The sequence below is a fragment of the Tribolium madens genome, unplaced genomic scaffold (assembly GCF_015345945.1).
Source record: "Tribolium madens isolate multiple individuals breed KSU strain unplaced genomic scaffold, Tmad_KSU_1.1 Scaffold_1;HRSCAF=32;Tcas5.2_LG8, whole genome shotgun sequence".
Lineage (NCBI taxonomy): Eukaryota > Metazoa > Arthropoda > Insecta > Coleoptera > Tenebrionidae > Tribolium > Tribolium madens.
In genome coordinates this window covers 2554648-2572303 of record NW_025400984.1, presented here as the reverse complement: position 1 = coordinate 2572303, position 17656 = coordinate 2554648, and the positions used below count along the sequence as shown (strand labels likewise).

The window sequence follows — 17656 nt, the reverse complement described above, 5'->3', positions numbered from 1 at the left end:
TTGCTGTCATGTTGGCGATTATTAACAATAAATTACACTTTTTAACTCGAGTGAGCACAAGCTCTAAAACTTCAGGTAAAGACGTAACAATACTTTTTAAATTGTTACTTTAAACTCATCAACTTACATGAGTATGCAGGAAGTAAATCAATTAGTTTTTTACAATTTTGTTTTACATAAAATTTACAATTGTTTTTAGAGTAGAGCTTTTGCGCATGTGATGATTGATTCGTGTCCAATATCTCTAAAAGGTACAAACAACTGTGCCAAGTTGTGATTTGTGTACAGTTTTGTTAACACATTTTCACTAACTTTAAATCAGTTTTGAGTAACTAGAGTCATTTAGTTCTCTTATTCATTACAAATCGGTAAATATTTTGTAATAATTGTGTATTTGAGTTGAATCCCGTTAATCGACACTGCCACTTTGGCAACGTGGTCTAATCAGAATCGTTGATGGGCAATAAATTCTACGTAAAAGCCCCATTTTTCTCAAAAAAAGTTGCTCCAGCCTTTTGTGAAGTAAAATGAGTATAGTGGGGTGTCAACATTTGCAATCTTACAAGAAAACAAATAAAAACAAGAACACTTTCAAGTGGATTCATGCGGTGTTTGTGGTGAATTCGACTTCAAAAAGCTTGAAAACGAAGGTAAAACCGTCAGAGATTTGATAAATACTAAACAAAACTTTTAGTTGTGCAACAGCCGATGTCGCGTGTGTAAAAAAAGGGGCCCTTTCCTCCACGCCTGTCTCGAATGTGTGTTTTTCGGGTGTCACAAACACATCCGCGAACATGCAAAAAACCAGAAACATTCCATGTCGGTGGACTTGACCTACGGCCAGATGCATTGCAATCAATGCCACGACTACATCTACGACTCGGAAATCGACGCAATTGCGATGGACAACAAAATGAAGTCAAAAACTTGCAAAAAGCGACTGTTTGAGATTGACTCATGGAACCCCACGTCAGACGAACGAGATTATTTGAAGAGCAAAACGAAGAAGATTTGCATCACTCCTGATTCGACTATCGGGCTCCGGGGGCTGCTTAATTTAGGCCAGACGTGTTTCATGAATTGTATTGTGCAAGCCCTGATGCATACCCCCTTGTTGCGGGATTATTTTCTGACTGAGAGACACAAGTGCAAGGGGGTGCCCGGCCGGTGTCTCGTCTGCGAAGTGTCGAAGCTTTTCCAGGTTAAAATCACACTTTGGGGGTCCCTAAAGTGATTTTTTTTCATTTTTAGGAGTTTTATAATGGTACTCGGGTCCCTCTAGCCCTACACGAGCTGTTGCATTTAATCTGGACCCATGCACGGCATTTAGCAGGGTATGAGCAACAAGACGCTCATGAATTTTTTATCGCAACCCTTGACGTCCTCCACCAGCATTGCCTCGAGACAATGCCGAACTTGAAATCAGTAAATGTGGGGAAAAACTCCCGATGTCCGTGTATTATCGATCAGATTTTTACCGGGGGGTTACAAAGTGATGTGGTTTGTCAGAAATGCAAGTGAGTAGGGGAGGTTTTGAGAGAGGCGGTTTTTATGTTGTTGCATTGGTAGTGGGGTTTCTACTACAATTGATCCAATTTCGGACTTTTCGTTAGATTTGGGGCCGGTTACTGTTGGCGGAAGGCCGCCCACCTCTCTTGTTGATTGTTTAGAGAGGTTCACAAGGGCCGAACATTTAGGCGAAAATTCGAAAATCATGTGTTCGAATTGCCAGTCAAAGCAGGAATCTACGAAACAATTGACTATGAATACACTCCCCATTGTTATCAGTTTTCATTTAAAACGGTTTCAGCACATGAATGAGGTAACCATTCGCGCGAAATCAAAACAAAAGTCACACATTTCGTCGCAGATGGAGAAGAAAATTTCAACTACGATTTCGTTTCCTGAAATGTTAGATATGACCCCGTTTATGAGCAGGGCCAAAACAGACTCACCTTTTCCATCAGATAACAGATACTCGCTCTTTGCCGTTATTAATCACATAGGTAATTCCATAAACGTAGGCCACTACACCGCTTATGTAAGACAATTACGAGATTATTGGTACAAATGTGACGACCATGTCATAACAAGAGCAACACTCAAAGAAGTTTTAGATTCAGAAGGGTAAGATACAACATGCAATTGCAATTAAACCCAAATCATTTTTTACTTCCAGATATTTACTGTTTTACCACAAACATGTCCTAGAGTACGACTAAACCATATTGGGATTTCATTTTATTGTGACATCAATCCGATTTATCAAGTCTTAAATGTAATAAAATTTACCTTAATTAACCGTTATATTATTGTTATTACGTCCTCTTATCTATCAATTGATTTGTTTACAAGTTTTGACAAGTGAAAGTGAGGTTAGAAAATGGATGCTTTGACGCTAGGTTCCCAAAGGTAAATATTGCCTTATTGCCCTTCAAAATCACCCATCTAAGTCACTTTTCTCCAGATTAGTACACTTGGACCTGAAAGGGGCCCCTCCGAAGCTATGTTACTTTGAAAAAGTAAGTTTATTGTAAACAACGTAACCTCACTTTTAAATGTCAATTTCAGTTTTTTCCTCTTATTAAAGATCTGGGGGCTACTGGTATTTTACTAGAATGGGAAGATACGTTTCCGTATACCAGAGAATTGTTGCCGATTGGGGGCTTATCGAACAGTGCTCAAGTCAGTGGGGCTCCTTATACCATAGAGGAAGCGAGGCAGTTACTTGATATAGGTAGGTTTGTCTTTTTTGTACTTTATTAAACCTAGGAATTAGCCACAGATTGTGAATTGAGTGTAATACCTTTGGTGCAAGTTTTCGGGCATATGGAATATGTTTTAAAGCATGAACAGTGGAGACATTTGAGGGAAGTTGAGGCTTATCCTAGCTCAATGTGCCCCTGTAATAGTGAGACTATGGTTTTAGTGCGCAATTTATTGAAACAAATAATCACATTTCATAAAGCAATCCAGTATATTCACATAGGGGCCGATGAGGTAACTTGTGATAATTTTATTCAATAATTAAATTGTTGATTAAAGGTGTGGCATATGGGATTATGCTCGGCATGCTCTAAGAGAGTAACTACCAGTAAGTACGGCAAGCCGGGCCTTTATCTCGATTACGTGACCGCAGTTGCACAATACGTCAAAGAGAATTACCCAAATTTAAAAATAATTATTTGGGACGACATGCTGAGATCAATTGATACCCAAATTTTACAAGGTGAATGCCCAATTACTCTAATACAAAAAATTTACACAAAAAATAGCCTATTATTTAGGGACTTTGGTCGAACCAATGATTTGGCATTACAACTCGGCTGAAACCTTCAATTTGGGCCCTACTTTATGGGAGAAATACAGTAACGTATTCACAAATATTTGGGCCGCGTCTGCATTCAAAGGCGCCACTTCCAGCTGTCAAATCCTTCCAATTAATAAATTCCACGTGAGTAATCATGAAGCTTGGCTCTCTGAATTGGGGCAACATGCCGGCAAGATTTTGAATTTTAAAGGAATCGCTTTTACCGGCTGGTCGCGGTATGACCATTATGCAACTTTATGCGAATTGTTACCCTCAGCAGTGCCGTCTTTAAGTCTGTGTCTCAAGACGTGGCTCAACGGGGGCTATAACCAGGAGTTGCACAAGTATTTTTTCTAAAATTGGGTTTCCAAATCTAAATTTTTAGTTTCAGTTCTGTGGGAAAAATGTTGGGGTATAATGAAAACACAACGAATTTTGGGAGTCCCATAAGGACGCCAGTATTACCAACTTTGAGTTTCCCAGGTTGGCCGGTTTTTGTGGGACTTGAATGGTTTGTTAACTTTCGGGGGAAATACAGGAATGTTATAGATAGTGATCAGTGAGTATTGTGTTGGTTGTTCAATCTTGATTACCTGATTGGTTGATTTACAGGATGCATTCTTGGTTCAACCAATGGCAAGTCTCAAACAACTACACCAATCCAATGCAAGTGGATACAATCCTTCCGGTTATAACCGAGTATGTCCTGATTTAGTGTCACCAGAAAAAAAAAATATTTTTTTGTAGGTTATTAAACGAGCTTATGTCACTAGAATCGTACCTGAAAACGCACCTAGAGCCTATTTTTTACCAACACACAACCGAAGAAGTGATGGGAACTCTAATAGACCCAATCAAGAAGCATTTGAAACAAATAAAAAGCGATTGCGAGACTCAATTGTCTTTGGGGTGTCGTGTCCGAGGTCAAAGAAGATTGAATATCTAGTTTTCCAGTACCTACTTGACTCTTGTGATATTTAAAATAAGCTTTACTTTTGTGTGTGTTGTAAGCACAAAATGCTTTGAAATAAAGTTTTTATATTTTTGTCTCTTAAACCGATCAAGTTATTACACGTCACTCAAATTAAAAGTGTCAGAATTCACCTTTCGATGTCTCGTTAAGTCTTCAAGGCGAATGCCTAAATTAATATTTTTGTTAGTTTACAAGAAAAACAAGCGACATGAATGATGACGTACAAAGTGAATTGTTAGAAGCCGAATTTCGTCAAATTTTAATCGCTATTAAGCCCCATATTAACCATATCGACAACCATTACCATTTAGAAAGCTACAGGGTGTGGCTGGAACGGTTAAGCAACGCCCATTTTTCCGAAAAGGCGGAGCGCAACAAGTACTTACTCGAGTTGGCCAATCAGATCCAGGACAATGTCTTAGAACCGCCCTTCACGTACAACCCACCCAGAGGACTCCTCCCACGAATAAAAACCTTCCACCGTCTGCAAACCGAAGACGATGCGACCCGTATTTCCGACCATTTTTTTCAAAAAGACGAAAATCAATGGCCCTTTGTCACATCACGGCCTTCTCTACAAGAATCAAACAAAAATTTGAATAAAAGTAAAACAAACACGTGGCCCCAAAAAAGGAACAAACCCATCAAAACTAAACTAATTCGGCCGTTTCAAAAGCTCGGGTCTGTGGGGCAAGGTGAGGAAAAGAAGTCGGAGACAAGTGGCTCGTGGTATGATTTGAATGAAAGTCCTTCCGGGACGCAGGGATGTGGGGATACAGACCAAGAAGACGACGAGAATAAATCATTAGGGACTCAACACCTAATGGAAGGCTTGAAAACCAAGGAAGAATTCGCAAAGAAATACGAAGAAGAAAAAAGCAAAGACAGTTTCAATCCTGAGAAATTCTTAGCTGAGGAAAACTCAAACCGCAAACCTACGGCTCAAGAACTGGAAGCGCTCAAAATGAGAATGAAGGTACCAACAAGGGGGCTGTTTCACTTTGGGTTCTAGTGTGATTTTAGGATTTGCTTGAAGTCAAAAACGCACTCAGAGACACTCACTGTTTGACACAAGACAGAAAAAAAACACTCGAGACGCTTCAGGCGAAATTATCAGAGGTGGAGCAACAAAAGGCGGAACTACAAGTGTTACTAGAGTCGCAGAAAAAGAAGTTTTTGGAGTTGGATAAAGTCAAGAGTAAAGTGGGGGTCAATTATGAAAAAATTAAAAAGATTTTGACCGTTTTTTGCAGGAAATGAATGAATTTAAAGAGAAGTTTGCACACTTGAGGCAGAAAGAAGTCGACTATTTGAAAAAGTACCACAATGAGGAAATTACAAGCTTGGAAAAGTCCTATAGTAGCAAAATTAGTGAAATGCAGGAGAAGATTAACAGTTTGAAGGAAGAGTACGAGGCGAAAATCAAGAATTTGAGCGATTCAAACATGACTTTGCTACAAGAGAAGGAACAAAAAATACACGAGTAGGTGCTAAAATGGCTATTAAAGCACCCATTTTATGGTAATTTGTTTTGCAATGTTGGTAGCGACTGTGTTTTTTAGACTGCAGAGCGAAATAAAAATTAAGGAGAGTCAACCAGTAAATCAAGGAAATTCTGATCAGATACTAAACTTGAAAAAGTGTCTCTCTAGACTGGACAGAATCCTCCACCGGAACGAAAAAGATTATACGAAAAAAATTGAAAAATTGAAAGAGGAGCTGGACTTGAAAGAAGTAACAAGCCAGGTGATTATTTCGGTTTATTTTGCGCCAGTATTACATAATATTGTTTATTAGGTGCAACTTCAAGCACAGAAAGCCGATTTGATCGTCCGAACATCAGCCGCAAAGCAGGAAGAATTGAGAAACGCACTTAACAGTCTTGAATGCAAGTATAAGCAAATGGTGGAAACTGTTCAAATGCATGCTTTGGAATCGAAAAAACGTGATGAAAGAGTGATTGAGGAGCTGAAAGGGCTTTTACAGAAGCACAATGTCCTGACTGCATAAATTAAGTGTATATGTGAAATAAATGTACGACCTTAAAATACTTTTTATTATTGCCAATAAGTTGATACATATTTCCTAATTTTAGTAATATAAATATTACCAACGTTAACTCACGTTTGATGAAAAACTAAATTCAATTGAACAATAAATTATTTCTAACAAACCATTCAAGCTGTTAATTGATATTTTGCATGAAATGAAATCGCCGGTCACGCTGTTTTTGAATGTTTTATTTGTTGTAGTTTCCATTTTTTTAATACTTTACGACCCTGACGAACTTTAAATGCAACCAGTAATACGTTACAATGTAACTTTTGACTGACTACGTGTCTTTCCATTTTTCATACACTCATATTTTTTTTAATGGAATGTAGCATTGAAAAGCAGTATAAAACTTAAACCAATAGACATGCAGAGTGGTGGGTTTCTGCTGATCTTTATTGAGCAATAATACATAATAATAATAATTAAATTCAGTATTGCCAAGACAATTTAATAATCTTTTAAATGCAAAAACAATAAGTAGTGTTTCACTTATTTTTTTAAAGTTATTGAACTTTTAACAAACGTCTTCATTTTTTATCTTTGCAAATGCAACACACAAAAAATGTTACAACCTTAGAGCTTAACCTTCTTTTTTGCGGTAATAAAAAAATATTTCTAGATGTCTTAGTTTTTGTGTAATAATTTTTTTAAAAGTACATGTTTTCGTCAGAAAAAATCGTCTTATTTTTAAAACTAAGCAAAATCGACCAATAAAAGTTTGGTTTAAAAACATTGTCATAAAAATCTACATCTAAAAACGCTAAGAAACATATGGTATTTTGTTAAAAAAAACAAGTTTGTATTATAACTTATTTTTGAGACACGCTGTATAATTAAAACTAATTTTAGGCGATAGACTAGATTAGTATCTATCAATATTCTATACAGGGTGTTCGGCCCAAGTCGCCCCGGCCGATAACACCTAAACTTACTTTTTTTTTCAAAAACTAAATTTTTAAATAATACCATTCATTCATCGCTTCCTTAGTAAATGCATCAAATTTTTTTGGCACATCAGGTGTAGCCGGAAATGCTACCAAATTTAATTGTTCAAATGGAACACCTATGTTTTTTTGCTCAAAACAATAATAAATGGTATGAAAAATACGGTAAACCACTTTTTATTACATTTTAAATTTTTGAATTTTATTGCAAATTTTGCAACGTAGGCGGATTTTACTTGTCAAGGTATTCATGCAAAAAGCAATATGCTTGGATACCGTTTAACTGTTAAAAAAGCCTAATTTGTCAATAAATCTTATTGAGATCTTTAATAATGGATGATATTAATTACGACGAATTGGTAGATTAGCTTGAAGTGTTTTTTAAGTGCAATAAAAATAGAGCGGAAGCTGAAAGACAGTATAGAGAAAAATACTCAAATAGAGTTCACCCAAATCGTTGGAAATTTAGTCGAATTGAAAAACAACTGAGATGAATAGGTTCGCTTCTTAAAAATAAAAAACCTGTGGTTCTTTGTGAAGAACAAGAAAATAGAAATCTGAATATTAATCGCAGAAAATCCAAGACTTTCCATAAGAGAACTCGCTCATCAACTGACAAATTAGATTTGTCAAACCAACAATTAAACTGTATCCAAGCATTTTTTTTTCACACCTTTCCTTTAAAATTAAAAATCAGGCTAAGCGACTAATTTCATTATAAAATTCTAAGATTTAAGATGTTTTTTGATTGCATTGTGTTACGCAAAATGTAATAAATAGTGGTTTACAGTATTTTTCATGTTAATTATTATTGTTTGGAGGAAAAAAAACATAGGTGTTCCATTTGAAAAACTAAATTTGGTAGCATTTCCGGCAACACCGGATGTGCTTAAAAAAATTTGATACATTTATTAAGAAAGCTAAGAATGAATATTATTAGTTAAATATTTCCTTTTTGAAAAAAAAAAGAAGTAAGTTTAGGTGTTATCAGCCGGGGCGACTTAGACCGAACAGCCTGTATATATATTTTTTAATCTTACCACTTAAAGGTCACTAATGGACTTTTTCACGTCCCTGGGACACCCTGTATTTTACTTAACTAAAAATTAGGTAAGAAAATGATAGGTATTTGTAGGTATTTTGAAAATTGTGATTTAACAAAAATATCAAAATTTATTTGAGTCTCAGGATTATGACAGCAAAATTACACTTGATTAATTATTTTTTTTACAAAATTGTATGACAAGGAGATCCCACTGATGCTGATTAAATTATAAACAAAAGTTTATGATGTGTTTGTTCATTGAACAAGAATTTGCATTAGAAAAACGTATGTCGCCGTATGGATCGTTTAGATAAATGAATCAATAAAACATGCGTTGTGAGTTTGTTTTAATTTTTTTTAAATGTGGCAACAGTGGGACTAGAAAACAAGGGTGGTAATGGAAGTAGGTAATAGCTTCTATAAGGTCAGTAATGTGACACTTTCCAACTATCGGCAAGGTTAAAAATGTCAACATAACATACGATTTGAATAAAACTAATTCCCAATCTTTAAATAACTAAAAATTTTACAAAATCAATCTTAACAACTTTTCATACTCTGAAAAGAATAATCTCTTATATTTAAAAATAACATTATCAACAATCCTCACAGGACTAGACAAATATTTGGCACACTCCGGCAATATCACAATATCACAGTCATCTTTATAATGATTCATTTGCACTAAACTTTCATTTAAAAACTTTACCAATCCAATTCCCGGTTTCAAACTCCTTAAAGCGTAATGATTGAACACTGTCAAGGCATTCTTCGTCGAAACAAAGCTTTTACCCGACTCTCCCTCATCACTAAACTCACTCCGGATTGTCCTTTTGAAGAAAAAAATTTTCTCTTTTGATTTTTTCACGTTGAAATGGCGGAGATAATAGGCATTTCTAACAGTAAACGAAGCAAAAGTGTCTTCAGTCCTGTTAAGAATTTCCGCCCACGTGCTTCCATGTCTTGGTACAATTATTTCGTCTATGTCGAGAGGAATTACAAAGTGTGACGTGTGGATGTTGCGGTAAAGGCAGTCGTTGTAGGCGATGATTTCGTAACGTCGTTTTTGCCAAATGTGGGTTGAGTGCTCGAAAGTTGGCTCTTGAACGATCTGTTTATGGTCGTGGAGAGTTAAACCACCGTTTGAGTACTTCCCGAGAGTTTCAAGAATTTTGCGAGTCTTCTTTTGGAGAGTCTCAATGTAAAACTCGATTTTTCCAGCCCCCAGGATTCGGTTTATAGTAATCCACTGAAGAAGATGTTCGGAAATGTCGTTTGGAAAATTTAGAGGTTTTACACATACCGCGAAGGAGGTTCGAAATTCCTCCACATTGGGAGTTTTTATTATAAATTTTTGACGTGAAATTCGACAAGGGTCTTTGTTAAGGGAGAGATAAACCGAGGTTTTATTTAAGGGTAAATGGCAAGATACGAGGTAGGGGTTGAAGTACAAATGAGTGTCGTTTTGATTCCATGATTCTGACCAAATTTTTGTTACTACTGCTTTGGTCACGTGGTAGTGGTGATCAGATGTAGCAATTTGGCAAAAAAGATTCTTGCTGGGGGTTCCTGAAAAATAATGATAGTTATTTCACAAAACAAAATTTAATTTACAAATAAAAAATTTTGAATGGTGAGAATTTTGAAAATAATGTGATTAGTAGTACATTATGTTATTAGCAGTAAAAGTGATGAACAAACCTGAATTTGGGTTGAGAGTTTCGAAAATGTTTATTGATTTAACTAGTGGATGACTAGTGCAGTTAGTAGATTAATATGTCGACTGCTGATGATCTACAATGTATCTCTTCAAAACTGCTGAAGCAGCGAAAGAAGCAAGAAAGAAACAGCATTGGTAAATGTCAATAATATCATGTCAAAGTAAAAGTAAAAAAAACAGAATTTTTTACTCCATACCTGAAAGGTAAAGCTTTATTTACTTGTGACATATTTGCGTAATAAAACTGGTCACTTAGTGACGTTTACTGGTAAAATAAATAATAATAAAAAAATTAACGAATATTTTGCTTTTACCACTTTATTAATTTTCAATAAGCAAATGTTCAATAGAAAGCGGTTTGTGACTTTAAAATTGAATTGGCAACATTGAATGATGCAGACAGAATAAGATACAAGACTTGCAAATTTTCATAAATATTAAAATTTTGTCTCTGTCTTTACATTTTGTTGTCAACTTAATTTCAAAGTCACAGACCACTTTGGTAAAAAAAATTAACAAAATAAATAGTATATTTTTGTCAAAAATACTTTTCTCCAAATGCCAATCTTTATAAATTAAGTTCGGTTAAACCTAGAAGTACAAAGGTTGCCATATTCATATTCAACTTTGTTGCCAACTTGACTACAAAAAACACAATTATTATTATTATAGCCATCCGGTATAATTTTTGATGGAGTAGTAAATGCAACCCAAATTAATTAATTCACTTTAATGTAAAATTATTTTACTAAATAGATAAACAAAAAGAGTTCTGAAGAATCTCAAAAATTTGAGAAACTAATGAATAATATATGTGTAAAAAATATTTTGAATAATTTTAATAAAAACCTTTAAACAGTTTGAGAGAATAAAATTTTAAGCATAAAGTCTTATGACTTAAAAATTTCAATTAAAATGTTTAAAATATTTATTACGAAAATTAGTTAAGGCATGTCGGTTGAACGTTTATGTCGTAAATAATGATTGTTGGCATAAGACTGAATAAATAATAATTACAGAAAACAGTTAAGAGTAATTATTTTCTAAAAATAAAAAAATGTTATAAGTTGAAGAAAAAAACACTTATAAAAGAAAGAATAATAATTAATTTCTTAAAATCCGTAACTTTAGTCACAACTCCACAGTATAATTGCTTCCTGTTCATATAAGTAATAAATGATTTTCTTAAAAAAACAGTTGGAATTTTTCAAATTTCCATTTTCCATAGAAATCCATTTATTTATTGCGGTTTCCTTGCGGATAATAATTGGTATTATTTACTGTTAGTTAAATAAAATATCTATACATGTCATTAGTGAGTAACATTTAAAATTTGCAATTTTCTTTAGTCATAAAATTTCAAATAATCACTTTTGAATTTAATTATCTGAAAACAATTCAACCTAATGGTTACCTTAAAGAAAATTGAGTTGAAAGTAGGTACTGTTGCGGAAAATGAAACAAGTGTAAATAAAGCTGTTGCTTATTTCACTTGCAATTATGGTAATTTTTGTCGTTACGTTAGAATTGCCCTCCACTCTCATAATTTATCCTTGTAATAAAATTTTACATCTTCATAGAAATTTCAAGAATGGACTTTTAATTATAAACTCACTCAAGCATGTAAAATACGAAACAAAAAATAAAGATAACGTTAAATACAGTTCCCATCTTTTAGAATTCTCAACGAAATTTTTCGAATTTAATGTCATAAAAATTTAAGCCCGATAACGGTTTCACAAATATGTAAATAGGGTTTTAGAATTTTAAAATTCCATTGAATCGGTGTAACCACGAGTTACGAGACAAGGCCTCTTGTTCATAAAGACAAAATAATTTTTTGCAAATAAAATTACCAATTGTGCAAGACACCCGGAAATCACGAATGATAAAATCCCACGGAAAAATAATAATTACCCACCAGAGGAGGCGGGTTAGTCGCTCGATTGCGTCCGAATAAATTTTATTCGTGCTGGGAACATTGTTTTTGAAGTCAACAAATTGCGTGATCGACAAAATTTTATTTCCATTTGCTATTGACGTGATGAATTTTTTAATAGAGAACCGTGATAGGTCAAATTTATATCGCTTAATTGTGCGTTAACGAACGAGAGAATAATTATTTTAGATTTATTAGCAGTCCAATGTTAAAATTTTATAAATTAATAATGATATTAAAAAGTTTATGTAGGTATGATTTTTCATTTTTTTATACAGGGTGTGCCAGAACTTGCGCCCCAGAGAAAAATGTCAAGTGCCGGCGGCAATAGGTCGCCAAAAAGTGCAGCCGAAGAAGTAACTTTTGCTTGCATAAGTAAGTTGCGAGACTCTTAATTCCACCAATCCCAGAAGGGCACCTCAAGGTTTGAATGAAAAATTATATCCGTTGCTAGGTTACAAAAATAATAACAGTTTGCCCCGAACTTTCGAAAAATATCTGGTTTACTGTAATTTTGACATTTATTATTGTTCTTTCACAAATCAAAGAATTTTATTTTTATAAATTTTTAATTTTAATTTTATAAATTTACAAAAAAATGTCAAAAATTGTAATAAATTTTTAATAATTTTTACAAAAAAATATGAAAAATCACAGTTAGCCGATGATTTTGAAATTTTGTATAAAGGCCTAGATTTGATTCTAAACAATTTTTCTTAAGTTTTTTGAAAATTTTCAAGCCATATTTAATTTTTGTAAAACTAAAATTATGTTAAAAATCGGGAATTTTTTGTGTTTTACAAGAGCCCTTTCACCTTCTGTTTCACCTATCCGGAGACACACTGTATACGATGTATTTTTTATTTTATTCTGGACCTCCAGTTTTGGTTATAATTCTCACCTGAGAAAGACCACTTTGTGGTTGAAATTTGAAACGCGTCGTGTTTAATAAAAATCACAACCACATATTCTACAACAAAAAACAACACAAATTTGTCAAATTAATAAATGACAGTCTTAAATAAAGCTTCATTACGAATATACAGGGTGATAAAGTTTCATGATAAAAATTAAAATTTTAGAATAGTCAGTGAAGCCATTGGAAGTGCTTATTTTCCGAAAAATACACGTCACTAGATTTTTTCGTTTTTATTTTTTTATACAGGGGTGTCCGGTAAGTTGCGCACTTCCTTGAAAGGGAGTAATTGGGTAGTCCCCCAGAGTACTAAAAAAATGTTTTATGTTTTTTAATAATTATTTAGTAAAGGTACAAAAATTTTGCCAATAAAAGCCACAAATAACATTAAACATAGTTACATTTTAGGATATAGCTTCTTTGTTTCCTCTTCTAATAACCTGTAGCAAAAATACTTGGAAAATTATTTTTCCAACAGAAATAAATAAAGCCTAAGTTCAAAATTTAAACTCTCATAACTTCGAAATTTTTATAGATAAAATTTTTTTAACATTTTTTCCATGTTCCTGGTATCTTACCTTATATGGCATTTTTCTCTGGGGCGCGAGTTCTGGCGCACCCTGTATATATTTTGGAGGTTTTAGTCTGCTGTTTTATGTTTTAAAAATTCGAAAGAAGAAGACTTACGTGAAATGTGAGTTATTCTTTAAGAGAATTAGAATGAAAGTTCTTCATCTAAAAGTTTTTGTTAGCAATTTTGATTTTCAAATCTTACTTAGGATCATTATATATATTTTTTAGGGAACTTTTATTTCTTATTTTTTGGCTAATTTGCGTAAATGTCAGTGGCCCAAAAGTGGCTTTTTGCGACAACACAACTACATAAACAAGATTTTTATAGATAGATTTTTTAACATTTTTCTTGTTGTTTAGGACACCGTCCGATAATATAGTGTCACGGAGGTGCGCGACTTTCCGGACACCTGTAAGTGTTAAGAAAAAGTGGTCGTCATTGTCACATTTTGGTATCAAGTTAATTATTCCTGTGTAAATAACCTACTTCAATTTACAAAAAAAAAATACTTGGCTTTATGAAGTTTGGTATTGTGTTGACAAATTAATTTTATTTTCATAATGTGAATTATTTATTATTTATTAATTTTTAAATTGACATTGACGACCGCTCTTTTGAATTTGACAGTAGAAAATGTGGTTGGATTTTTTCAAAATATTTGGAAAACACTGTAGTACAAAATGTAAATTTTTTAAAGGTGAATTTACCATACTTCGATTTAAACTTATCACCAATAATTATCAACAAATACAACTGTAGAAGCTAAAAGATATTTTAATAAAAATAACAGTTCTTCAAAAATCGTGGAATTCACATTTTTACAAAATATTTTTTCATTTTATACAATGTTTTTAGTGAAATCACTCTCTTCATCTTGTAAAACTATACTGAAAGGTACTAGAAAACAAGACCAAAAAAGTAATGTTTTATACATTTTTTTTGTATATTTGTTTCTTTACCAGCTAATATTTTCTAAACAAATGATTATTTATATTTCATGATCATTTAGCAATTTTTGATAGTAAAATATTTATTTGTTTTTTGAAATTAGTGTAATTTTTTTGATATTTTTTTAATATCAATTGTAGATATATCAAAAGTTTCACAAAAAAATATTTGTGTGTATAAAGCAGGATATTATTTTGTAATATTCAAGATTTTAAGGAAAATTCAAGTATGTACCTATTAACAACTTTTAATAAAACCTCATTCTACTAAGCAAAAAATCATAATTATTAAACACAAAAATAAATAAAAAAAAATGAAAAACACTATAAATAGGGTGACAAAATTAAAAACTTACCTTTCACCATTGTCATTATCCTCAGATAGTGATGCGGCTCCAATCTCCGATCTAAGTAAATCGAATAAATAAAAATATTTGTTCCATCTAATTGAGTCCACTTTTCATTTTCCAAATTTTCCGACTTTTCCTCAATCAAAACCCCACCACTACAGTCCACTTCTTCACTTTCAATCTCAATCTGTTTCTTCAATGAAAACGCTACAATTTTTCTATTCTTCTCACTTTTCAACCCTCTATTCTCCTCAACATTCCCGAGAAACTCAAAACAGCAAAAAACCACCGCGACTACACTCAAACCCAAAGACAGCCACCGTCTCCTAGTAACTATCATACCACTCTTCGATAGTTGCGGATTGAGTGAATCAAATCCTGTGCTATAGCGGTTGCACAGGAAAGAAACGGTGACAAGATTACGTCATATTTGAAGGTGTAAATAGAGCCGTGCTCAACGGTTAATCTCATGAATTACCATTTAGATGGTTTAGATCCCACCCATCGTGGGATGATAATTAGGAATTCCGATCGATTATGCAAAAATTTTTATGGTCGAAAATTGGAATGGCGGAAAGAGAAGCAAATGTAGTAAAGTAACGTTTGTTCCTGTTTTTATTCACCGCAAGTCTATTGAATAATAATTAAATACGATGAAATAAAACAGTCAATAAGAAGTCACTTAACGGCTCAATATGGACTAAATGGCCTTTACCGTTCGGTATTACACTTACAAGTAATCGCAAACTGCATCTGTCAAATGAATAAAACCATACTCAAGCCCCCCATAATTATGTAATTTTACAGTTAATTAGATACTCGTCGCAATTTAATGAAAAGTTCGCTCCGAGTTATTACGTTTCGGATTTTATAATTACTAGTTTCCAGTCGATAAAGTGTAGAAAAAAACAATCTCAACAAGACGAAAAAACACATTTGAATTTTCTCACAGATTCCACGAGGAATAATAACAATAAAGCATTTGAATTACCACATTGTTTTTTATTATTCTCGTTGATCTTTAGTTCCCTCAAAAACGAAGGCACACTCTAAAATTAGGTGTGTTCATTTCAATTTTTGATCAAAATGGCCCGTGATTCTAAAATTAAGTTAGCGACACTGAAAAACAAATACAGAAAATATGAAATAGACTTGTCTCATATCTTCTACAGTGTGTCCTCGGATAGGTGAAACGACTCTTGTAAAAGATAAAAAAAATTGATTTCTATTTATATTTTTTGGGGTTTAGTCCAGCTTGGGTTAAAAACTAATTTCTATCATTATTTTGGTTTTGAAAAATCAATATGCTTTGAAAAGTTTTCTATAAAGTGCTTTTTATGTAACAAATACGACAAAAAATTATAAAGACAAGTTGTTTAGACTCAACATTTAGGCCCGTATACCAAATTTGAAAATAATCGACAAACTATGACTTTTTATTTTTTCCAACATAATTGCTTTTTATTAACAGAAACGTCAAAAATTTAATTATTACTAATAATCTAAATGTAAATTGTTTTTATTCGTAATAAATAGAAATGTTAAAAATAAAATTCTTTGATTTGTGAATTAATAAAAATAAAATGAAAAAGCATAGTTGCCCGATGATTTTTAAATTTTTTATATGGGCCTAAATGTTAATTCTAAACAACTTTTCTTAATAACTTTTTGTCGTATTTACCACATAAAAGCCACTTTACAGAAAAATACAGTGCGATCAAAAAGTCTGTCTATCAAACAAATTATCATCTAGGATTTGAACTTTTAGGAAAATTACGTTTTTTATTTGTTGGTAACTATAATTTTCAGAAGTAATTTTGAATGCTTAGGGTTGGTTACCCTTTGTTGTAGTCGGTTGACGTTTTCTGTCAACCTGCTGTCAACTATTAATTGAATTTTACATACAAGCTGACAGGTGACTTAACCTAAATTTTGACACTAGTTACGATATCTTTTGTTTGTCACCAAAAACCAACCTAACCAAATTTATGGCAACCTATTCACGAATATCTCAAAATCCTAGGGAGTAATGTCACAATGACAAATAAGAAATGTCAAAATATTTTTTATGTAAACTGCGACAGCAGATCGTGGTGACCGATTTGTATAAATAAACACCAACTACATTACATTTTAAAGTGTTTTAGGACAGTAAATCAATTTGCTTAAATCAATATTTTTTATAAAATAATTTTTTGACATCTAGCTGACACACGAACTGACAGGCGACAAACGATCTCAACTAGTACGTCTACTTGGTAGAAAGACTTTTTGAACACACTGTAGTTTTTTGAAAATTTCCAAAACATACCTAGTTTATTTTTCAAAACTAAAATTATGTTACAACTTAATCTTTAACCAATCAGGGTAGAACCGCAAAAAATAAAAATTTAAATCGAGAATTTTTTATGTTTTACAAGAGTCGTTTCACGTATCTGGGGACACACTACATCTAGATAATTCAATCTAACCAACTTAATTTCAAAATCATAACGTATTTTGATCAGAAGTAGTATATTACATAACGAGCACGGAAAGTGACAAATAACGCACAAGCGGGAAAGTTGCGCACGAGGCGTTATGCGAGTGCAGGCAATACCGCGAGTGCGTTAGACACTTTCCTGCAAGTTTTGCACACTTTTTTTCCTACGACCATAAATATTTTTTTTCTTATGAACATATTTTTTTTCATAACGATTTATTTTTTATAATGGATACAAAAATACGTTGAATAACGATTTATTTTTTATAATGGATACAAAAAAAATACGTTGAATGAAAAAATACAAAACATACGAGTGTGAATCGTGCGTTAAATTTCTAACACACAGTGCGAAAACAATTCGCACAGGTTTTCGACCTCGTACGATATTGCCAATTTTC

At 33.0% G+C, this 17656-nt stretch overlaps 4 protein-coding genes across 5 annotated transcripts; 3 read left to right on the top strand and 1 right to left on the bottom strand.

The window, feature by feature from the left end:
- The first annotated feature begins 91 nt into the window (after positions 1-91).
- Positions 92-2302, top strand: LOC123004209 (ubiquitin carboxyl-terminal hydrolase nonstop). 2 transcript variants are annotated; one of them, XM_044397352.1, is made up of 6 exons: positions 92-650; positions 695-1201; positions 1252-1517; positions 1570-1822; positions 1871-2127; positions 2180-2302. In XM_044397352.1, the coding sequence occupies exons 1-6, from the start codon at positions 528-530 to the stop codon at positions 2220-2222; spliced, it is 1449 nt and encodes a 482-aa protein (XP_044253287.1). In that variant the 5' UTR covers positions 92-527; the 3' UTR covers positions 2223-2302. The 2 variants fall into 2 exon arrangements, with proteins under 2 accessions (XP_044253287.1, XP_044253285.1); XM_044397350.1 differs by having other exon boundaries at positions 1570-2127.
- On the top strand, positions 2259-4366 carry LOC123004210 (hexosaminidase D-like). The gene is made up of 9 exons (XM_044397353.1): positions 2259-2412; positions 2468-2522; positions 2572-2737; positions 2780-3000; positions 3046-3229; positions 3276-3654; positions 3702-3869; positions 3923-4009; positions 4058-4366. The coding sequence occupies exons 1-9, from the start codon at positions 2384-2386 to the stop codon at positions 4254-4256; spliced, it is 1488 nt and encodes a 495-aa protein (XP_044253288.1). The 5' UTR covers positions 2259-2383; the 3' UTR covers positions 4257-4366.
- Positions 4367-4384: 18 nt separating this feature from the next.
- On the top strand, positions 4385-6342 carry LOC123004208 (early endosome antigen 1-like). The gene is made up of 5 exons (XM_044397349.1): positions 4385-5259; positions 5307-5486; positions 5537-5766; positions 5846-6029; positions 6081-6342. Exons 1-5 carry the CDS (start codon positions 4492-4494, stop codon positions 6291-6293), a joined length of 1575 nt encoding a protein of 524 aa, XP_044253284.1. The 5' UTR covers positions 4385-4491; the 3' UTR covers positions 6294-6342.
- Positions 6343-8273: 1931 nt separating this feature from the next.
- LOC123003781 (beta-1,4-galactosyltransferase galt-1-like) lies at positions 8274-15113 on the bottom strand. The gene is made up of 2 exons (XM_044396771.1): positions 14780-15113; positions 8274-9896 (listed from the first exon to the last, which is right to left on the bottom strand). The coding sequence occupies exons 1-2, from the start codon at positions 15111-15113 to the stop codon at positions 8854-8856; spliced, it is 1377 nt and encodes a 458-aa protein (XP_044252706.1). The 3' UTR covers positions 8274-8853.
- Positions 15114-17656: the final 2543 nt, after the last annotated feature.